The sequence below is a fragment of the Alosa sapidissima genome, chromosome 1, assembly GCF_018492685.1.
Source record: "Alosa sapidissima isolate fAloSap1 chromosome 1, fAloSap1.pri, whole genome shotgun sequence".
In the NCBI taxonomy this organism is placed as follows: Eukaryota; Metazoa; Chordata; class Actinopteri; order Clupeiformes; family Clupeidae; genus Alosa; species Alosa sapidissima.
The window spans coordinates 7,761,184-7,785,791 of NC_055957.1; the positions used below are offsets into that span (position 1 = coordinate 7,761,184).

General features: G+C 42.8%; 1 protein-coding gene across 2 annotated transcripts; it reads right to left on the reverse strand.

The window, feature by feature from the left end:
• Window positions 1–1,748: 1,748 nt before the first annotated feature.
• Window positions 1,749–23,208, reverse strand: smad1 (SMAD family member 1). 2 transcript variants are annotated; one of them, XM_042082100.1, is made up of 7 exons: window positions 23,092–23,208; window positions 12,281–12,925; window positions 10,189–10,479; window positions 5,912–6,028; window positions 4,396–4,617; window positions 3,879–4,135; window positions 1,749–3,730 (listed from the first exon to the last, which is right to left on the reverse strand). In XM_042082100.1, exons 2-7 carry the CDS (start codon window positions 12,678–12,680, stop codon window positions 3,587–3,589), a joined length of 1,431 nt encoding a protein of 476 aa, XP_041938034.1. In that variant the 5' UTR covers window positions 12,681–12,925; window positions 23,092–23,208; the 3' UTR covers window positions 1,749–3,586. The 2 variants fall into 2 exon arrangements, with proteins under 2 accessions (XP_041938034.1, XP_041937956.1); XM_042082022.1 differs by lacking the exon at window positions 23,092–23,208 and adding an exon at window positions 17,605–17,689.
• Window positions 23,209–24,608: the final 1,400 nt, after the last annotated feature.

The following is a 24,608-nucleotide window of genomic DNA, read 5'->3' on the forward strand; positions in this document are numbered from 1 at the left end:
ATATGGCCGTTGTCTACACATATCCCACCCCTTCCTCGGCAAAACGTTGACATGTGAATACATTGAGCCAATCATGTGGTGTGATGTGAATACATTGAGCCAATCATATGGTGTGTTGTGAAGACATCGTGCCAATCATGTGTTGTGATCTCGCCGCTGGAGCAAGATTGGTGTCGTGAAGCCTTGCGCACGCGCAGTTCGACCCAAAGACTGTGCCCGATGAGTGCCCATAAAACGTTGGTATATGGCCGCCGAGTGGAGGGACTTGCCTAAAAGGACTTTGGCTTAGGTGCCTTAAGGGCACTTCAGCAGTGCCTACTGGTCGGGGTTCGAGGTCCGAAGTGCTAACCAGTAGACCACGGCTGCCCCCATTTTAATTAAAAATTTATATCAGAGGCATCAAGTACAATATGTTAAAATTCTAATATGGTCATCATGTGTAAGAGAATAAGGCAATTATTCTATTTTGGTTAATGGAGTAACTACCTACCCTGGAAATCCAGAGTTCTCGCGAGAGCTAAATTTGAATTTCTTCAGCAAGTGACTATGACTATTACCTATGTCCATGAAACCGAGCTGCACCAATCACATCGGTGTATCTGATATAGACGGGCCAGAGGCGACCTAAACAGATGACGACAGCGCTGCGTCGTTGATGTCCGGAAACATTGGTGGTGGACGGTGTTATCTAATTGCGTCGATGTTCGGAATCGGTCAGTAAACATTGGTCGTAGTGTTATCCAATTGCGTGCAGTAATATTTTTAAATGCATGCTTGGTGCCGCCCCTTGAGTTGGGCCATTTTCATTACTCATAGCCAGACCCTTAATCTTTCAGATTGGGTCTGGTCTTCCAGGATAGTAACTACCTACATCATCAATAAATTCTTATTCTACCTTGTTCTCTATCTGAGCAAACCTTAACTCTTACTATACACTATTAAAAAATAAATAAAGGAACACTTTGAAAACACATCAGATTTCAAGGGGAAAAATCATCATGCTGGCTATCTACTGTATACTGATATGGACTGGGTTAGAAACAAAAGGTGAAGCACACACTAATTCCGGCGCAGTGAGCTGTCTGCAACAACAGCGGCGCTAGGGGAGCAGTGAGGGGTTAGGTGCCTTGCTCAAGGGCACTTCAGCGGTGCCTACTGGTTAGGGTTCAAACCGGCAACCGTCCAGTTACAAGTCCGAAGCGCTAACCAGTAGGCCACGGCTGCCCCTACATTATGTCTCGTCACCAAACTATTCTTCAGGCTGCGCAAAACAAATGAAATAAAACAGTAATCTGGTTCAACTAGACTTCACTTCTCTCCATTCAAGTCCTAAGGAGTGGCTCTGTCCATTTTTGTATCGGTCAGTTACTGTTGGACAAAAGAGTAGGCTGTTGTCTATCTGTATTGGCGGTTTTTAAGCTGGTTCAAATACAGCCGACATAACCTTAATTAGTCCAGTTCTTGAATATCCCAGCCCAATTTGGGGTGTGTTGACAAAGGTTCTGTCTGAAGGGTCGGAGAGGGTTCAACAACATTGCAGGATTCTTTTTTCCATCACTCAATGAAAGATAGATAGATATTTTTCCATCACTCAATGAAAGATGTGAACCACCCTGTGCCCCCTCACAAACATCCTAGCTCTTGCCCTCTGCCTGGAACCCCCACTCTCCCTACCAAAGCTCAGCTCTCAAAAAGTTGCCTTGTGTATCATCAGCTTAATGGAGAAGAATAACAACAAAACACATTAATAAAGAAACAGTTTTTTTTTTTTATTGAATCTTCCAGTAGACTTGATATTCATGGAATAAAACTGCTTTCTGGGAATAGGCCTACTACTAGCAAAACCAGCTAAAAAAAGAGACAAACGAGAAATGCAGAAAGGAGCCATCTGTGAAAGTGCATATAAAAAAAAAAAAACAGTAAAACATCTCAAAAATACAAAAATGTTTACATTAACACCGGATGGGATTTCTGTTTGCCTAAACAATGGACAAGAAATAAGTATTATCTAGTTTGCATTTTACTAGAAAAAGATCAATTTATAACCCACAGCAACTCACAAGAACACAGATATGAAATGTTTACTTTTTCCAGTAAGAACTAACTGGAGAGGCTCAGGCAGAACATGACTGTTTGAATTGGTACATGATTTAGCTGAGTCAGATTCAGTCAAAGAAACAAATGCAATGCATCTTTATGGTATCCACTCTGCAAGTCAGTACTGACTTGCCTGTATTTTCTGCTGCTCCAGAAAAAAATACATTGTTGGCATAAAATATTCTTTACGTGACCAAACAAACTCTGATCAAAGAAGCAATAAAGATAAAGACTGCATAGCACTTAGTCTAGGGGATGAGTGCATCTAAAACAAAGTCTTTTGTCTCACCTTTAACACTACTGAAACATGTAGCCAAACATGTTTATTCAATGACCACCCACTGTTGTCTTCACACTCCCTTCTACCGCAATTAATTGCTTTTACAGAAAAATCAGGGATACTGTAGATCACATTAAGAATTTTGGAATTTTTAAGGCAATCTTCCAAAACGCTGACTTGCATAATGCACATTGACAACAGAATTTTCAAATGGCTCTGCCCAACTTGCACATTCCCTTAGACACAATAGTATGATGAAAAGAGCACATCATGACAAGTCACACTATTGCGTGTCATTTAAAGAGCAGATCATGTGTGTCCAAATCCTTCTGTCACTTACTTAACAATCTCTGTGACATTCCTCCTGCCATCTTGACATAACCACCTATAAGTATCTGGCACACTGGTTTATTTTATTAACCTGAATATGTAAACTTGCCTAATCTAAAATCTAGTGACATCCATTTTTACATTAATTTAAACATTTTTTCTTTTCAGTTTCTATTCAACTGAGTGTTTCCTTCACTATTCAAAGTCTGTACACATAAAAAATGCACCCCCCCCCCCCCTCCCCCCCACCCATTGTCCCAAACTCCCCATGGAACTCTCCAGGGGATCCCACATGGAATACTGTGACGTAAACTTTAAAAGAAAGAGCGGAGGAGAAACTGGAAAAAAAGACAGAGAGAAGATAAACAAAATGCAATAGCAAAAAGAAGGCCACCAGAAGATTCTAGAGGAAGGATACTTGGCAATGAGTATGCTAGTCTGATTTTTTTTATTACGCTTGGTCACACTTTGTTTTTAAATCAAGTATCTTCCAGATTCCCAAATAACAACTCTGAAGACTGCCCTGTCAGTCTTCTCTACCCCATTATGCCCTAGTTAGACCTCCTTCAAGTAGAACAGAGCTGCACAGACTGGCTCTTAGGGGGCATGGTGTGAACCAGTTTTCAGAAAGCTCACAAAGGGACTGGTTGAAGCAACTGACTGCAATAAGAAATTCACTCCTGAAAACCAGCAGACACACTGGCCCTCTAGAACTGGTCTGATGCATACTCTGAAATTGAGTACAAACACCCACCTGAGCTACCTCACCCCCCCCCCCCCCCCCCCCCCATCAGTCAAACTAATGCTCTAGATACCCGGGGGGATGGGTGCTCTGTTTACCCCACCCCAGCCCACCCTTACATCCAGGCTCAGTTACGATTAGGACACCGAAGAAATTGGGTTGTGAGGAGAGCCCATCTGGGTCAGGACCTTATCCAGCCACTGCAGTGGGCCATGCAGGTGGATCTCAATCCAGCAGGGGGTGCTAGTGACATCCTGCCGGTGGTACTCTGCACCCCAGCCCTGCAGCAAGAGAGGAGAGCAGAGACAAATCAGAGAGAAGCACAGAGTCAGACATGTCATGTGTGTCCGTATGTGTTGGGGGGAGGCTTTTACATGTGATCCAGTCCAGAAAAGTAAACTGTTTTGTCAGATAAAGTGTACGTAATACCTTTACAAAACTCATGCGGATGGTGCACATTTTGGTAAGCTCGTAAACAGCCTCAAAGCCGTGGTTGACAGATTGGGCCAGTAGCTCCGCAAACTCCTGGTTGTTGAAGATCTTGAGGCTGCAGCCACTAGGGATCTTGCAGACCGTAGTAGGATGGAAGCCATGGTGGTAGTTACAGTTACGGCTCTGCACAAAGATGCTGCTGTCACTCAAACACTCAGCGTATACCTCTCCACCCACATAATACAGATGCACGCCTGTAGAGAGATCAGCCAGGATATAACCATGAATATATCTCCATGTCTTATACTGTGCCTCGATATACCATAATTGGAACTGATCATTAGTTGTATTGTAATTGTATTGCTCATACAATTATAGCATTCAGAGAGACTACTTTTTGTGGCATTTACTTAACAGAAATAACACCAGTGCTCTTAAAAAACGAATTCCAGAATATTAGTTTTTTAATACAACAACATGATCCATTTATTTACATGCTATACCAAAGCTGTACCTTTGCCAATATGGCGTCGAGTGTTCTCGATGGTGGAGTTGCGATTTACATTTGAGAGCAAGCCCAGGCAGAAGCGGCTGCGATTGTTGGAGGGGTCAGTGAAGCCATCCACCAGTACGCTAGTAGAAGATGCCTGGAAGGCCTCGCCAACACGGTTATTTAGCTCATAGTAAACAATACTGCACCAATGCTTCGGCTCCTCATAAGCCACTGGCTGCACATCTGCAAGAGAAATACACAAGCATGCACAATGACTAAGATTCTGATAGACAAACAGAGTGGACTAACACTTCATCATATGACTAATATATAGTTTTTCCTCTTTTATTCAGATAGGACAATAACGAGTGACAGGGAGCAAGTGGGAGAGAGAGATGGGGTGGGATTGGGAAATGACCATGGGTTGGATTTGTTACAGCTCAAACAAGGAGGCCATCAAATGAATACAATTCAATCATGAGTGAGTGAGTGAGCACTGCTAATCACTAATTGTAATTTAAAAGGCTTTATAATAAAAGTCACATGGATGATATATCTAAGTAAGTAAATCTAGACACGCATAGAACTTCCCATCGGTCTTTATATACATGAATGCATGATGTGTGCAGTGCTGACTGCTGATTCTGTGCCCTCAAAGCGGTATCTGTTGGCAGGCTCTGCCAGCTACACAATGCCAGTGGACAGGGAACTGGCTGTGTTTATCTAGCTCATACCTCTCCCCTGCTTCCTTGGTCATGTGGTTCTGCTCGCCAGGTGTGTTTTGTCTAGGCCCCTTATTCTAGAAGCTTCCAACAATAGAAGTGTGAATGTAGCTACCCCACCCACACACGTACTCATTCAGGATGCAGCTTGCCAAAGCCTCCCACTGGCCACTCATCCACCCAAAACTCATCACTTCCTAGCCCCACATCTGCACTCATTTCCTAACTCAACTTGTTCCTGCCAACATCCTTGAATCTGCAGTACTTCTCTGTAGGTCTGTAACTGATGCTAAGTTTAACTGTAGCATTTTAGAGGATTCAAATCAAGGACAAATCTACATTTTGCAACCTTTAAAACAATATGATTTACTACTTTTGCACCTTGCTCTTAAAGCATGTATTTATTGGTGCCTCCTTGTAAACAAACATTTCTGGACGTAGACTAGGTAGGTCAACAACCAAATTAGATTTGGAATTAGATCAAATCTGATGGTGGTGCCTCTTCCTAATCACCACTTAAGAAATCTGAGTCAAGCAAGTCAGAAAGGAGAGTTGCTATGGAATTACTGCAGCAGCAAAGCTCTTGGCAACAGTAAACCCCTTGGCCTAAGGGATGGCAAATCTAAATGTTGTTTAGGAGTACATGTGGCATTAAGTAAATGCATTTAGTGAACTCTCCAACATACTCTTCATTCTTCTAAGGAATTCTTCTTTCACTTGGTAGTGTAATGCTTACCATATTAACAGCTAAATTGCTAATGGTATTTTGATCAGTGTTGGGTTGCTCTTCTGACACATAGGTCCCTTTAGAGTACCTGGGCGGTTGCTGTTCTCAAGAGCCAGAGTGGGAGCCAGCAGATTGGTGTCCATTGGTTGAGGACAGTCTTGGGTCATTGGTTCATCTGGGGGCATGTAGGCAGGTGGAGGGGTTTCTATACAATAAAACATGAATACACAACCACAAATGAACAATTACTCATCAATACTTAACTTACAGGCTCAGTGATTTTCAATCATACAGTGTTATGAAGGGTTTCAAACAATCCAACAACAACAACAACAGTATTCACTACTAGTGAAGTTGATTTTCCCCGGATTACATAAAAAGTGAAAGAGGACAGTAGTTACTCTCGTAAAAGAGTGACTCTTACCACAATTATATCTGATTGAGTGTACTAGTTGCTTTTGTAATTTACAGAAAATTACAATGCTACGATCATTAACCCTGTGTGTCCAAAGGTGTCTAAAAACACCTTGTTCTGTTCATGTCGAGGATCACAACATACCAAGTATAGCAAGTTTATTTATATAGCATATTTCATACACAGGGGTCATTCAATGTGCCTCAAATAAACCAAAGCAGACTAATAGAATTAGTAAATAAAAGCATAAAAGGGCAATAGTTTAAAAAGTAAAGTACATAATATAATTATTAAGTAATTAAGTAATTAAAAAACAAACATAAAAGACACAAGGTTGAATAATTAAAAGACAGATTCAGAATTTGTAATTCAGTGGTAACACTAACAGAAAGTATATTTGATCAGTTAGAAGAAGGCATCTGAGAGCAGTTTGGTCTTAAGTCTAGATTTAAAACATTTGGGGCCTTATTGTCATCTGGAAGTTGGTTCTAGAGCTGAGCCGCATAGCTGCTTCACCATGTTTAGTTCTAACAAGTGGGTTTTACCAACAAGTTTTTCTCCTGAGATCTGAGAGGTCTGGAAGGTGTGTATCACCCAAGCATGTCTGCTAATTAGGGCCGTTCCATTTAGTGATTTATAAACAAGCAGTAGTGCTTTAAAGTTAATTCTGTGACTTACTGGAAGCCAGTGCAGGTACTTATGTATTGGAGTAATGTGGTCAGTTTCTTTAGCTTTCATATCACCCGTTCATTGTGTATCACCTGAGTCTAGGAAGGCCTGTAAAAAGCCCATTGCAATAATCAACCCTGCTGGATATATATGCATGAATGAGTTTTTCTAAATCATGTTTTGACATCAGACCTCTAAGTTTGTCAATGTTTTTGAGGTGGTAAAAGCTGATTTAGTTATTCCTTTCATTTTAGTCATATTTCATCACTTTAGTGATTTAGTGATTTATAAACAGGATTTAGTTATTCCTTTCATGTGACTGTTGAAATTTAGGTCACTGCCAATTAAGACACCAAGATTTTTAACAGTATCCTTTGCTTTGAGCACTTTTATATCAAAGAGAGTGGCAACCTTAAGTCTTTCCACCAAATATAATTACTTCAGTTTTTTCTTTGTTCAGCTGAAGAAAATTGAGACATCAAATTGTTGATTTGGTCAATACACTGACAAAGAGATTCAAGGAGACCATAGTCATTTGGCGACAGAGCTAAGTAAATGTGGGTGTCATCAGCATAGCTGAGATAGATCAATCAATCAATCGATTTTTCAAAGTGGGAGCATATAAGGGTTGAATAATAGTGGCCCCAAGATCGACCACTGGGGAACACCATAGGTCAAGGACGTTGGTGTTGAGGTACAGTTGCCAACAAAGAAGCTCCTTTCTTATAGATACGATTTGAGCCAATTGATAACTATAGCTGTAAATCGAACCCAGTCTGTGTAGGTATGTTGTGATCATCAGTGTCAAATCAGGTCCAGTAGCACTAGGACTGATGTTTTGCCTGCATCTGTATGGAGGCGTTTATCATTTAACCTTAACCTTAATAAGAGCTGTTTCAGTGCTGTGATTTTCCTGAATACCTGACAAAGTAATCAAAGGATTACCATATAGCAGTATAATTTCATTGTGTTAATCCATCTAAAAATTACAGGAACGTCCGTCTGTCTGTCATTCACACCGTTGTTCGACTGATTTCAAACTTGACAGGTGTCTTGATACGGGGATGAGCAGTACTGAATCACAGGTCAAGATGCAAGATGTTTGGATAATTATCATGTCTGACATCAACAATAAAGACTCCCTGTATGCAGTTTGCTTGCATAAAATGATTATGCGGATTTTGCAACAACACGCCAACAAACACGGGTATGCAGTGGCTATTCAAAATGATGTAAATATTATGTGCAATAAATGGACACTTTGAATAGCCCAGGCTATTTTGGACTTGAGCCTTTGAATAAACCAAAGACAATTCCGACTGCAAGGTCCCAAATTGAAATGAGCGATAGGCTAATGGTCCAGAATTTAAGGACATTTCAGAATGGCACACAGCTAGACAACAAGTGGCAGACAGAGCGATATGTCACTTATACTACCAAAGGATTTGAGTCTCATCGTTGCAAATCTCATATGATGATGCATCTTTCTACAAAATGGTTTGTCTTCTAGATCATTAAGTTATTCAACAGGCTAAACATCTAGCCTTACATCAAAGCTTTAGGCTTATATTTTTCGATCAGCTACAGACAACGAGTGGCAGACAGAGCATGATGTCACTTAAAGGCTACCAGAGATTGCTGAGTAAATCGTTGTAAATTTCATACAATGATGCATCATTCCACAAAATGATTTGTCTTCTCTATCAGGAGTTATTCAATAAGCTTAACAATAAACATATAGCCTTAACCAGGCTTGGAATTTCACCATTCTGGGGGCAAGGCCACTTGGCCTTCAGTTGGGCATATTTGGTGGGGGGCACAAAGGCCACATGTCAGGGCACCAAGGCCAAAGTAAACTATACAGTAGTAGGCTATAAAAATGATCAAAGTTTTATTTAGCCTATTCACTGCAGTAGACCTGCATCACTGTATGAAACATTACAAAAACATGAAACATGACATATTACATAGAACTGTAAATCATCTGATCATCTAATATGTACAGGTATCTAGGCTATATATAACATTTATTTTATATTTGGCCTGTTATAAAATCATGTATTGAACAATTTAACCACAGCTCAGCTTTAAGAAACTCAAATAGCCTAGATGCATGCTTAGCATTTTGTGCTCATTAGGCTAAGGCTACTTTCACAAACTCAGTCAGCTGTCCTCTGATTTACCAATATCTAGGCGATATTTGTAACATTTGTTTTGTATTTGGTTATGAAATCATGTGGAACAATTTAAACACATAGTAAAACTTAAAGCCCAAATTTGGAGACATCCATGCATGTCGAAATTTACTGCAAATTCAAAACTGGATTACTCTGGAACGGCTAACTGTACAGGGGACTGTTTACACCTTTGTGTTCAGTAAGGTATGCTGTTTATTCTGATATTGGTTTGTTGTGTGTTAAAAGAAGGGTTCGTGAAGTATTCCACCGAGATGAATGGGTTGGGAGATCATGGGACGCAAAACCTTCAGTAGAATGTATGATTAAATTGAATTATATTATTTACTTTTCTCGCGAACCGTTCAACTAACGGGTAACATCGTTTAAAAGCTGAGAAAAAGCTCTTTCATGTGACATCACTTATGATGTCTGTGTGATGAATAGGCTACTTCGTGAGTAGTTCAACTGAGAAGAATGGGTGAATTTGGACGCACTTTCTTGCGATGTCACTTTCTCCACTGCGTAAAAGACTAAATTAATTTGCGCTGTGAATGCTAAGATTATTTTGACAGGCCACAGGCTAAATAAAAATCGCTATTGGTAGGATGCAAAGCAGAATATTGAAAGAAGGGGGCACCAAGGCCACCGTGGCCTGTAAACCTCTGATTTTCAAAGGGGCCTCATGGCCGTCGTGGCCGCCGTGAAATTCCTACCCTGGCCTTAACTAAAAACAGCTGTTGGGCTTATGTCATTTTGATCTGTAAAAATGTCACATGCTGCCATGCCTAAATTCTGATTACTACACATTAATGATATGCTTATATATTATAATACAATATTCAGTATTCATTATTGAATGCTTAGCTGGAATGATGTTTTTCCCTATCATCCTATTTTTAAAGCAGGCATACCTGCGTGCATGTAATTGGGCTACGGCTTTTCTACAGGAATGGCATTTTTGAACGGGCACTGCACTAGTATTATTAAAAACAATTAAAATATTCGGTACTTCTTCATATGAATATAGTCATGTAAAATATTCTGTATGTCTTCATATAAATATATAGTCATGTAAAATATTTCAAATACAACAGAGGGCCTCACCTGGCATCTGGAAGGGGCTGCCGGGGTCAGAGCTGGAGGGTGACTGTGGGAAAGTGGCACTGCTGCCTGCGTTGCTGCCTGGGGAGTTTGGGTAGCTGTTAGTGGGCGAGTGTGGAGCGAAGGGCAGGCTGCCGGCTGGTGGCTGAGGTGGCTGCTGCGGGAAGGAGTCAGGGAAGGTAGCGTTCTGAGGCATGTGAGGCTCAGCCTGGTGCAGAGGGTTCCGGAAGCGAGGCAGCATACTCAGCTTCGCGTTGAACTCACTGGTGCGTGGTACCAACACAGGAGGCAGCACTGACAAAGAGATGAGAGGATCACTCTACAGAAGTCATTTATGTCTCTTCCTTGATAAGGTGAGAGGGTTGGCAGATTCTGCCATGAATTAGACGTCTTTTCGTCTTCATCATTCATATAAACACATGAAAATATGGACTCTTTCAACAGATATGTAATGTCCAAACAACAGTAGAGTTATACAGGAAAGAGTGCACAAGACCGTAAACCTGAGTGCTCACTCTCATCCTGTGAAGCGAACAGCAGACCTACTCTATAGATAGGCTACACATTAGTCATGTTATTTAAAAAAGGAAAACCCCAAGTGACAAATTAAGTCCTGTTACAGGCCTCGTCTTGCAACAGACAGTCTTTAATTGTACATAAAGCCGTTTGCACTTCAGCTGCATATATAAATAGGGCTTCCGCAACACTCTTGCGCAACTAGGCCGAGTCTGTCCAATAACAATTGGTTTGGGGGAGTCATGGGCTGCATCTGTTTCTCTCCACACTTGGAGGAGGGCTTGTGTTTGGAAGGGAGACAGGTGTCCTCTTCTTGACTACAACGGACCCTTAGCAAGAGCACTAAAGCTAGGCAACCACTGCTTCCTCCTATTGTGTGTGAGAGTGTGAGTGAATGTGCCTCTGTGTGTGCCTGCACATGTGTGTGTGTGAGGGAGGGAGTTCCTGTAACACTCTTCCATGGCCACATGTTCACTTGTGCCTGCAAGGCAGCAGCACGCACACATACACACAAACAGACCCCACTTGCGCACACGCACGCACGCACGCACGCACACACGCACGCACGCACACACGCACACACAGTTTGCCATGAAACAAAGGCCTCATTCTCCCCTGGCTGGAATTTCCTGCTCCCGTTCTGCTCACACACAACCACATGTATGCACACACAGATTTGCACCCCCCCCCCACACACACACACACACAGCCTGCAGACAGCTGTTTCTGTCTCGTCAGCTGACCCTCATCTTCTGCTTAGCCAACAAAAGAGGGCTGCGCTTTTGATGTGCACCGCTCCACCACCCTTCCTTCGCTAAAGTGTTCTGCAGCAGAATCAGAGGAGCGTGAGAGCGTGAGAGCAGAGGGAGGGGGTTGGGAGAGCAAGCAGACCGCACATCTGCAGAGGCCACAGGAAGGATGAGGAAGAAGATAAAGGGATGAGGCCATAAGCTCCAGATCCCAAGTGGAGGCTGAACGCACCAGTTATGAGGGAGGTGAAACAGACGAGATGCTTAACAACCTGATCTCAAACAGTCCAGTGAGTTCTGGACTATAGGAACACAGCAAAGTCTTTTTGTGGTTTAAGTAAATGCTTTCAGTGATCAGTAAAACTGATTATTGCTGTTATGTTGTACATTAACATTTCGTCAGTTCAGCTCAAAGACAAGGGCCCATTTTCAAAGCAGAGCAGGAAATATCATGACTTATCACCACCTGAAATATCCCAAAGTGTATAAACATGTATAAATTGTATACATGTATACATTTTAAAATGTCCTTTTTTGAATTCTAGGTAATTATAATTAACTACAATTATAAACATATAAGTGATAAACATATGAGCATGTTACATCAGCAACACCCTAAAGGGCTTTTAGGCACTGGTCTTCACCTCCACCACCTCCAACAGAGAAGTGTCCAGGCTATTTCAATGAGGCGGATAACAAAGCCCCTAATTATCAGTTTCATATAGGTGTCATAGCTGCTTAACATTTATTCTTAGTATACAACAAATTGGTTCACCTTACTCTATGGAATGGAGAGGAATTGTTCTGGCTAGAGATGGAGATGGCCTCACCTGGACTGTCCACTCTCTTGTAGTGATAGGGATTGATACAGACGTCCTTCTGCTTGGAGCCGAAAGGGTACTCGCAGCACTCTAGGGCCTTTAGCTCATGGTGAGACTGCAGGTCGGGCCAGCGCCACACGCGGCAGTAGATGACATGTGGCAGACCCTTACGGTGGGACACCTGGAGGCGTCCGTCCAGCGAGCGTGGAATGGTGACGCAGCTGCTGGGTTGGCCTGGGCAGCTGAGGGCTCTCTCCAGCTCCTCCATGGCACCCTTCTTTTTCTTCAGCTTCTTGACCAGCGCGTCCACCGCCTTCTCCGCCCACTTCTCCTCCTCGTCACCCTGCTTCCAGCCCAGAAGCCGCTTCACGGCCGGGCTCGTGAAAGAGAACAGCGATGTGACGTTCATGGTGGCGGCTTTGCCTTGCACGCCCCGGCAACCAAAGCCCACCCCCCCACACCACCTGTCCTGGTCGGGGCCTTTCACAGAGAGGAGAGGACTCCAGCTGACCCCCACGCAGGACTCACAGGCATAAGCACACACGGACACACACCCACACTTATGGTGGAGGGGAGGCACGTCAAAAGCACCCCAACCACTCTTGGTCCTCTGGAGTTGATGATCAGGGAGATCTGAGAAAATACCCAGGAAACCTTGAAACAGAAGGGACACAGAAAGAGAGATTTTGTTAAAACACTAAACAAAAACCTTTCAACTAAGGCAGGGGTTCCAAACCTTTTTTGGCAGGTGACCCTCTTTTGATGTCACAAAATGTTGGCAAACCCAATCATTGACAACATCTCTGTTGTAACACCCAGTCGAGAGTGGGACTTTGATCTTCCCCAAACGTCCTAGCAAGCAAATTCGTTTGGCATCTAATGTGGGCTGTCTATATTTATTTTTTTTTGTAGCCAGATTGTAATGAAGGATCTGATTACATGGGGTTTTTAATATTTTGTATTTAATGTATGTATATTTGAATGCAATGTCATTTGTAATATACCGAGTATCGCAGGCGACCCCATTTGAATTTCAGGCAACCCCATATGGGGTCCCGACCCCAAGGTTGGGAAACGATGAACTAAGGCATAAAAGGCACCTCTGTTGTCCCCTACAAAATATTCTGCAACAGATGAGCTACAATAAGCATAATTTTGGACTGATAGAAAAAACAGATATCATCATTACATTAGGCTATTCAAAGTTCAAATATCAGGCTTCTCTGAATCAGATGTAGAGATTATGCTCTCACTGTAACTAATTACATTACTATATTCAGAGCTGTCAGTATGGGGAGAATGGAGTTTTTTTGTAATTTGCATTTATCCAATAAAAAAGTTATGTCAAAATTGACATGCCCATTCCAACGGTGCTAGTACACTTCCCATGTCCTGTTACTAGATCATTCTTAATGCTAGATAATTTTTTCTGCTTTTTCAGTAAATGGTTGGACAGATATGTTATTGCGAATTTGTCGGAAACTTCAAATCAACACAATGCATGACAATGGGACAGGAAATGCAAGTGGAACTTGCCATAAATGTGTCATTTTTTCAGGCAAGTCCCAGGACACATAGCACAGAGGAGCAGGCATTGTGGGAATTTGGAGGGAAACAGGGACGTATGACTTGAAAGTTTACACCCCGCTTTGAAGTTGACTAGAAAGAAGCAGTGGTGACTCCCTGCATTCATGTAATGTGATACTCTATGAAAAGTGTGAATGTGGTATTTGTCACCCTTTAAATAGTTTGGGACATCTGAAAGCAGACACAGAGAAAACGCTTGCACTTATTCAACAAACCCAAATGCAATCAAACAAGTTCTAGTACCACCACTGATGTTGGCAATAACTTCTGAAAAAGGCACATAAAGAGAAAGCTATGCATTTCAACATCATCGGATGACTGCACTAGAATCAGTCAGGAGAGAGCAGAGTAGGCCTGTGCATAACATTGTGACTTAGCTCCATGTGTGGATGGCTATAGCATATGGCTCTTTCAAAGAGCTCCTCTGCTACCTCATACATGCAACATTTTTAACACTTGAGCAACAAAACGGATGTCAAAACTGTGTCAGGCTGAGGTGGGAAAATCCTATCTCTATGAAGAGGAAAAACAGCAACTTTGGAATCCTGGGCTTTCACCTAAGGGTCACAGGACCTAAAGAACAGAATCTTATTTTTGGATTTGACACTAGGAGATTGGCACAGTTTACAGACCTGAGTGGTGTACGGACTGTGTGTGTGTGTGTGTGTGTTTCAGAGTGTGCCATACGAAGATTGAGAGACATGCTATGAAAACAGGTGCTGTTTATATCCCAAGAGGGGGGCTGGGTTGTGCGGGGTTTGTGGCTGCTATCATGGTCCACAGCGACAGGAAAGCTAAAAAGTTTTCAACTATATTTAGCATAGCAGGCCAATCTCTGCGCCAACTGCTAATTTAAAATCTCTGGACCCTGTGTTGTTACCAGGGAGAACTGCAGAGGAAGGCAGCCACATCCTTCTCTTCTCCAATGAAGAGGCATCAAAGGAAACATCTTATATCCTCTCTGAGTAGCCACCATGGCAAAACCCCTCCTCTGCTCTCAGCAAGGACTGATCTCACTTCCTGGAGCCACCAGGGCTCCATGCAGGTGGGGGAGAGGAACAATTGAGGGAGTGGTGCCTCTTTCCGTTCACTCGTCCCAGGGGTCTGTGCATCGGCCACACACCTCTCTTCGGGATGGATGAGGAGAGCAGGGGACAGGCGCAGAAGACGTGCAGGAGGCTATTGCCACGGCACTATAGGCAAGTTCAATAGAAAATAATCGGGAGGTCATTTTGCAGAAATTACATGATCTCAACTGTATCTCTGAAACTGATGACAGATTCTCAGTGGGGTCTGATAGACAGTGACATTCAAAATACTATATGTCAGAGCAAGAACAATCATTACATGTCTTCCTAAACTTCTTTTTACTACAATACAATAAGTATATTTTATATACTTGTCGTCTCTGAACAAAGGGAAATACTGTTATATTTATAAATAAGGCTGGATAACTGTCAACATAGTAAGAGCCCAATAGCATCTTTAAGAATACCTTACTGATCAGTGGAATCACTGGTCTGCGTTGATAACTTCTTACAGACCTTGCACAGTTTGCCACCAGATGGGTAAGACAAAGAAGAAAAAACAATAACTTTTAATCCAGTTCTGTGGCTAATTCCAGGAAAGCACATCGGCCAAACATCTGGAGCCTGAGAGCACAATGACACCAACTGTCATCTTCAAGAGCATTCCAAATGAGCCCCTAATCTCAGAATCTATACAACCACTAACTCTACCACACATAGATCTGTATAGCAATTGTGTTTGTGTTTAAGGACAATAGATGTTTTGGGTTGTCTAGGGAATAATAGTGAGATGAAACTGACGTGGATGTAAAATACAATCATTTGTAGGCTATAAAGCACATCTTCCTGACAGTATGAAGATGTGCTTTATGTCACAAGTATACTATTATTATGTTTTAACCCAATGCCTAAACACTAGCGGAAGCATGCAAAACCATGCTCACTTAGCGTTGCCAGGCTAACGCAGCTTGATCACATGACAGGCTTTATCCCGCACCACCCCTACTCCTGCATGTATCATTTTGCGCTGCTTCAGTGCTGTTAATCAATTTAGCCCCCTGCAGCAGAGGATGAAGGGGCAGTAATGGTGCTCTCTCTGTAATCCCAGGGGACGCCGCATTATAGAGAACCTACATTATTTATCAGGGCCTGGATCTGAGGCTCTCCATTAAGAGCTAGCAGTTCAATTGAGACGTTCAAGTGATAGCTGGGGGGCAGGGGGGGGGGGGGGGGTTGGGGGGATAGAAATGAACAGAGACAGAGTACTTGCACAAGAAATGGGCTGTTGTGGTGAAAATGTGATGCAGCTTGCCCTATCTTTGGAGACACACACCAGCATCTCGGAACCTCCATATAAATGGTTCTGATCAGACGTCATTTATGATGCAGGTAAAAGACATCCAAGGAACAGAAATCACAATATCTCTGAGGAAGAGAGGCTGACTAGACAAGATAAAGGAAAGGACACTAACTGAAGAATGTAACCAAAAATGGAGGGAAGTGTGATGGAGGGAAATAAATAAATACACAGGAAGAAGAATGACTGGAGAGAGGGGGAAATACACTTGAGAAAGTCATCTATTCACCAGAACATCCGGTAGATTCTGGGACAGACATGGGATAGGCCAACCTTTGGAGGACTTCTCTTGGTCCATTTAGATATGCAGCCTCTTAAGTAGGTCCTATTCTAGTGAACAGCAGTCATTATTTCTCATTACTAAATTTCTGAATAAACAGATGTCGGATATTTGTACATTCATGACAGGGTTATGATAATGAGTGTGGCTAATGCAATGTAATGCACTGCATAAAAAAAGCCTCAGTGGTAGACACAAAAAGATTAGGCCGATAAACACATAGGGTTACATGTAATTTGGTCTGAGTAAAATATCACACCTCCAGTCACCAGAGAGACCAATTCAAAGGGAAAACATAACCCAGTCATGAGAGGAATGTGAGAGAATGTAACAATTCAACCAAATCACAGACAAGGACAAATTCTGCGTCCTTTGAGTAATCTGATATGTCATCTTCAATGATGTCAGGAGATCTGGCCCAGGACTAACAGCCTCTGCATCCAGAGAGCACCCACCCACACATGCGTGCACAGACACACACATTACAATGTATGCTAAAATAGCACATTCTTCTAAAATACACATTACTCTCATACAGTCTCCAAAAATGTAGACTGCAAAGTCTTAAACTGGACACCTTGTTGATCAGGGTCTACATCACTTATTCTACACCTTTAATAATTCTACACTTATCAAAACATTTGTCAAAAAAAAAAAAAACATGACATCTCCCAGTCAAGAAAGTAACGCTTGACTGTATGGTAGCCACATATTTGGCTATACAAAATAATAATGAGCTAGACATCGCAGGGTGTAGACAAAAAACACAAGATGGGAGATCAACTGTATCTTATCTCTCTTATGCATTAAAGATGTAGACTGTATTCACATCGACAAAAACAGAAAAGTTATCTTGTATGATAAAAAATGTTTCCAGTAACGACAGCCCCCAACATGCTGTCGACGTCCCTTATAAAAGACAAAAGTTTCGAAGCTCCCCAAAGATACTTTAGGATACAAACGGTAAGTTGAATACGATGCCCTTGTCTTATATGAACGCATAAACACAGTGCTGACACTGCTTCTTCGTAACTTTACATGCTTTGTTAGTGAAGACTAGAAGAAGTTTGCTGTAGCCTACCTCGAGTGGCACTTCCAAGCGTTCCCTCCGCGCGTCCGTCCTACAGCCTGGCTCAATCATAGGGCTCAATCTGCTCTCGCCTGGCGTCAGTGTGTCGCGGAACCGCCTCACCCTCCGCACGAATATGGTATCACATCGCGGGATAGAGTTTGGGGCGGTACCATAATAATGAGACCTACTTTTTTACACATCTAACATTTGCAGGCCTACTGGAACGAGATTATGTAACTGTGAAACAATGTATTCTTTCGTGGAGTTGTTAGCCAAGTGTATTGTTACAGCTTTTCCAAGACATACTCTGGAGAGATTGTAATTTAATTATTTAATAAAAATGTTAGAATTATGAAATAATCCACAGTTCTGGACACATCATGAACAGCATGGATATAAATATGGATTTCTCACAGGTTTGACCATTTAAGTGCATATAGATGGGGGGCATATTCTAGAATGTCCACCTAGAATAACAGATCACCTTGTATTCTGTGTGTGTGGGCCTATTATTAACATCTCATTAACATATGTAGGCCTAGAGTAACATCCACACAAAGTTGAGTGGAGAGTGATAATCAGCTGCGAAGAATGTTATTAGCAAATACAGATTTTATTTTCTGTTGCACTGCAGTTAATCTACAGAAAACAGTCTAATGAGGCATATTAAATATTTTGACATAGCCTAACATCTGTACAAAATTCCTATTCACACACTGTTTTTTCTGAAATAAATGGCTAGGATTCTGGTAGAATTCAAATCTCAAGTTCACCCCCATCTACAGATGGCTGAACTATTGTGCTTGAGAGGTGGAACTACATTCTCCTGAAGGCTGGCTCGGTTTCTCGGCGGATGAAAACAACGAAAGTGGAAGCCCCGAGCGCGCTGGTTACGTCACACGGCTGGCGACAGAATGTCTGAGTGAGGCGCGAGTAAGCTGCACGTGAATGTGAAATCTGGGAAAACAGTGCGAGTCAAGAGCGTGAGGGTAGACGGAACAGACGAAACGACAATGTCTGTCACAGATTCCGAATGAAGAAGCTATAGGAATCATTTTAATGCGATACGTGTGTGTTTGTAGCCTAATATTGTTATAACAGTGCCGGACGTAACTGTTATTTGCTCGGGTATTTCTGTGACCAACCAAAATCAGCCTGTGTAGCCTACTTTTATTAAATTGTCTGCAGTAGTAGGCTATTGTTTATTGGGTTAATGAAACTTGGCTGCTGACATTTTTGGAGGGTAACTAGTCAGCTCTGCAGGGATCAGGCTCCTCTTTACAGGAGTTGAAGCATCCGCCTTGCGCTCCACTTGTTATCCATAAATAAATAGCGTAAGTAAATTCTGTTTGAATCAATACAAGGCTACACCAGAAGGCGCAATAGCCCACTTGCTCTTGTCCTAGTGGAGCCGTTTAGGGAATTTGATTCGAGATGCAAGATTCTATAATGACAAAGTCTATATTGCCTGAATTACTGTAGGAAGTCTACTTGTAATGAAGTGTAAGCTAAGACTGAGCAGAATATACAAATTAAATATATAGGCTTATTTCTGTGATAGCCTAGAGGCAGCATTGTTTTTTTTTTATTCTTATCCTGCAAAACAGCACTGCAACAATTTGAAACGTATTGGCTTATATTAAAGGTTTGGTTTTGGTCTTCATCTTCAAATTCCTTGTGATTGTGTAGTAGGCAGTGAAAGACTTTGTGATGGATGATCAAAAAATAAATCCCCTCACAAAAGTCCATAGCTCTTGTTCATGTTAGTGCCTGTTATATGTGTCACAACTGAAGGTTTTCATCCAATACATTACAAGTTAATTGCTTAGTCTCCTGTCCCGCCTTTGAGTGAGCTAAAACATCTATATTTTCGAGTAGGCCTATCATGTCATTAGTAGTTGACCTCAAACATCACCAACTTTTTGTCCAGAATTATAGAATGTGTCCTTATGCGGGGCAATGCAATGCAATATCTGAGAAGATATCATTAATTGTCACAATAAATATGTACTATTAATTGCCTTTTCATTGCTATGGTTACACAGTATAACACAGAGGTAGTGAAGGCACTATGGTTGAGCACTATGCAGGTTAGGAGATGAGTGCCCTGAACTCACACCCACACCAGCTGACAGCTTCATTAGGCTGCACTACACTCACTAAAGGTCCAGCACTGATGTGCAGTTGTTAAAATGAACAATGTGCCATTTGTAAATAGATGGTATTTGGAAGTGTAAGCTGAGCTGCTCCTATGGGCTGTCTAAGCAGCTTTAGACAGTTGGACAACCCCACCCAACCCCCTTCCAACACATACACATACCCCATATGTCCCTAATGCCCCCTGCACACCCAAATCTCAGTTCCTGGGACTCTGTTAAGAGTTTCCTCACCCCATAACATTGTGTATGAGATATGTCTGCACATTTGTGAGCTTATAGACCTGGAACTGGCAATACTACAACAGCTGCTGTGGTCACTTTACTGGTTAGCACTTCGGACCTGTAACTGGAGGTTTACTGGTTGCCGGTTCGAACCCCGACTAGTAGGCACGGCTGAAGTGCCCTTGAGCAAGGCACCTAACCCCTCACTGCTTCCCGAGCGCCGCTGTTGATGCAGGCAGCTCACTGCTCCGGGATTAGTGTGTGCTTCACCTCACTGTGTGTACACTGTGCTGTGTGTGTTTCACTAATTCACAGATTGGGATAAATGCAGAGACCAAATTTCCATCACGGGATCAAAAGAGTATATATACTTATACTTGCTGGTGAATGGAGTCACTAAGCTTCAGATCACAGTAGCAGTGGGCAATGTGCTCAAACCTAAACTTCAACTTATTTTGAAGGAGAACTATCCTCTGAGACAAGGTTGATACATGTAGTCCATTCAGTTGTCACCTACATCTTAGTGGCACAAACCAGTTCATTTAAAGGGACACCAGACAAGCCTGATGCTTTTTCTCTACGAAACCCCCCCCTCGCTCGGTCTGAAGCTCTTCTCCTTTTCTTTGTATCTTCAGTCAAGGGTTTTCGCTGCTTCTTCGCCGGCTCTGCCATTATACACACGTTTGCAACAATCTCTAGCGTTTCGTTAGCCTGCCTCTGTGCTGTAAACTGATCCTGCTTCGGTCGGCGGGTAGGATACACCGAACTTGCAATTGGGATATTCTTCCTACAGGCTGTAGGGGCGGGCGAGAGAGCCTTCATTCGCCCTGTAATGAGTCTTTTAACCATATATACCGACTTACAAAGATGATTAACACGAAAACGTTGCCTGGTGTCCCTTTAAAGCAACCTTGTCATTTAGCAACCTTGTCATAGTCCAGACAACAACTCTACTTTCTTCATCAGCTAAGGAAATTCAAAGTTTCTACATCCATCATGAAGGCCTTCTACACTTCAGCGGTTGAGAGTGTTCTAACTGGTAGCATCATCACCTGGTATGGGAACTCCACAGTTAGAGATTGTAGTACTCTGCAGAGAGTAGTGCGCTCAGCTGAACGTACTATAAGAACTCAACTCCCTGCTCTACAAGATATCTATTCCAGAAGAGTACTCCTAAGAGCCCAAAAGATTCTGAAGGACTCTTCTCATCCTAACAATGGATTATTCCTACCGCTGAAATCAAGAAGACGCCTATGTAGTCACAAAGCCAGAACTGAGAGACTCAGGAGAAGTTTTTATCCCCAGGCCATCTGAACTCTGAACTCACGCTATACTGACTTTGCACTCATTCACTCCTCAGCACTCATGACCCCCCCCCCCCCCCCCCCACACACACACACACACATGACTTTTACATCTCTCTCCCTATGCTACAGACCTTTTATTTATTTTCTTATTTCATCACACATCAAAACACACACACACACACACACACACACACACACACCTGACTGAATTATTGCCAAGTATCACTTATAAATTAAATAATGCTGAGGTAGTTTTTGTGCTCAATAAAGTACGTGCATGTGAGAAATCGGTTGAGGCCGCCTTTTTATGAGGAAGATTTTTTCCAGAATGAAACATTTACAAATCCTTTTTCTGTTATGTATCAACACTAAAGCCAAAGAGGATGAACATTAAAGAACAGGCCATCTTGATGATGGCAGATATTATAGAGTATAAGATTAACATAATTTGCAATAAGTGCCACATGCCACACCACGCAATCTTTGTTTCAATACTGGATGGTGAAGTCATCTTTCAGGAGGAATATGTTGTTCATCTGGTTGGGGTATTGGGGTGATAGCATGGCCTCCTAAACATATGAGGCTCAAAAAATAGCCTCAGTTCCTTAACCAAAAACTGAGTAATTTCATTTCCTTTTAATTGAAGAGTGACTGAAGTCAGTGCCAGGTGTTGTAGAATTGTGATTACACAAATTATACACAACTGAAATACTAAATACCTGGATTTGGAATGGTCCTCATTTTCTTCACAAAGGCAGTATTTTGGGGGGTGAAAAGGATACTATATGAATGACACATCCTTTACAGTATCTCTCATTCCTCAAGTCTCAAAGAAGATGAAATATATGATGAAATATTTTTCCCTCTTTTACTTTATATTACCAAGCTTTTCTTGTCCACCATATGGTACCAATATGAATTGGTGGGTTTTTATGCAGATTGTGCGTTTTGACTTTCACCTGTTCAGAGAGCTTAAAATAAATGAAATGTTCCTTCAACATGACCTTGCTTCAGTCTGTAACCACTTGAGGAATGGGCTAGAGGTGTGCCGAGAGATGAGGTCACTGTCTGACACCACGCTGATCTCCCCACCTCAGTACCAGCTGTTGCTGCAACAGGCAACAGCTGTGGGCTGCACAGGTCAAAGGTCAAGCTGTTAGCCTGGTTAACTAGCTGTCTCACTGGCTCATCTCTGCCAGGCTCACCCTGGATCAGATTTTACTCTCAACAGAATATAGAGCAAGCCATCCTCTCCCCAACACAGCTCTCCTCATCGCCCTCCCCACCCCCACACTCTCTTAGCCCTTGGAGAGTGCCATCGATCAAGTCCAATTACGAGCTCTTAGGACCGAGACTGGCCAACCAGCTGCAGCTGAGCTCTTGCCCTCTGATAACCTCTCTGTTGTGCATGTCACCTAAGAGACATCTCTTGGGGGATGGGAATCGATCTCTAGTCACTCGGGCCATATTGTATTTAGTCATCTTGGAGCTCAACTCCACTCACATAATTTCAATTCCAAAAAGCAACCTCAATATAGCTAAAAGGCCCTGCACTGAGAAACAGCTTTGTTTTTCTTGTACAGTAGCATATAGTACAGCGATATTGTCAGGAGGTGGTTTTGAGCACAGACGCAGAGGCAGAGAATTATCAGAAATGAGTCCCTTTAATCCAACAGAGGTGCAAGACAAACGGCTCAATCACACCAAAATAGTCACCAGAGCACACAGTTCACAAAAGGTAAGTCCAAGCTTCAGGATACAGTTCAGTTCACAGGTAAATATCCACAACAAAAGCAAAGTCCACTTACAATAGTAATCCAAATGTCCACAGAGAAGTTCAGAGAGGGAAGTCACAAGAAACTGTCCATGAGAATTTAATCCACAATCCGAGAAAGAAGTCCAATTCCAGAGAGTAATCCAACGTAATATCCACTGAGAAGTTCAGCTACGCAGAGTCCACCTTGTGAGCTTGCTCAGTCACAAGATCATGTCGCAGCACTGCAGTCATTTTCAGCTCAGCTTATATACTCTGTCAATTAGTCATGTGACCACCAGGTGAATCCACTCATTAATTCACAGGTAGCTGAAAAAGGCCAGGTAACAGGTTCTTGAAAATAATGTCTACACCTAGTGGTGGCTATGAGGAACTGTGTGAGGTCTGACAGTACCCCCCCTCTAATGGCCGGCTCCTGCCGGCCCAGGTCGATCAGGGTGAGCGGTGTGGAAGTCCCGTATGAGACCAGGGTCCATGATGTGTCTAGAGGGAACCCAGGAGTGCTCCTCTGGTCCATAGCCCTTCCAATCCACCATATATTGCCAACCACGTCCAGCCCGGCGGGAGTCCAGCAGCCTTTGCACTGTGTATACAGGTCCACCTGCAAGCATACGAGGGGGAGGGGGACGAAACACCGGAGGAGACAAAGGTGAAGTATGCACTTTCTTCAACAAAGAGACGTGAAAAACCGGACTCACCCGAAGAGCCCTGGGAATGGCCAGTTGGTACACAACTGCATTGAACCTCCGCATAATGCGAAATGGACCAACATACCGTGGAGTGAATTTCTTGGACTCAGTCCGTAACGGCAGAATCTTAGTGGATAACCAAACCCTCTGCCCGACTTTGAAAGATGGTCCCCGCTGTCGCCTTCTATTGGCCTGCTTCTGATGACGAGCAGACATCTTTAACAGAGTCTGACGAGCCCTCCTCCAAGTGCGTCTGCATCGTGCAACTGCTGCTTCTGCCGATGGCACTGCCACTGCTCTCGGTCAGGAAAGAGGGGAGGCTGAAACCCATTCTGGACCTTGAATGGAGACATCCCTGTAGAAGAGGACACCAGTTGATTATGTGCCATCTCTGCCCACATCAAGTTCTGGCTCCACGTAGAAGGATTCTCAGCCGTGATGCATCTCAGGTACTTTTCCAATTCTTGATTGATCCTCTCGGTCTGGCCGTTGGATTCTGGGTGATAGCCTGAGGAGAGACTCACAGAAGTGTTAAATAAAGTCCAGAATGCCTTCCAAAAGCGTGAGGAGAAGTGAGGTCCCTGATCCGACAAAACATCTGCGGGCACGCTGTGATAACGTACCACTTCTTGTACCACAATATTAGCAGTCTCCTTGGCCGACGGGAGTTTCTGTAGAGGAATGAAGTGAGCAGCCTTTGAAAAACGATCCACAATGACAAAAATGACTGTATTACCTCTAGATTCGGGAAGTCCTGTGATGAAATCCATCGAAATGTGAGACCAGGGACGTTGAGGGATGGGGAGTGGATGCAGTAGTCCAGCTGGACGTTGTGTGGAGGATTTCTGACTGGAACAGGTCT

Bases quoted from the DNA above. Each gene is read 5' to 3' on its own strand.
- smad1 (XM_042082100.1), bottom strand. From the start codon at position 12,680: ATGAACGTCACATCGCTGTTCTCTTTCACGAGCCCGGCCGTGAAGCGG. The intron at 4,618-5,911 runs GTACTCTAAAGG...TTTCTCTTGCAG, and splicing joins TGAGAACAGCAACCGCCCAG to ATGTGCAGCCAGTGGCTTAT. The intron at 4,136-4,395 runs GTACAGCTTTGG...ATCTCTCTACAG, and splicing joins TCGACGCCATATTGGCAAAG to GCGTGCATCTGTATTATGTG.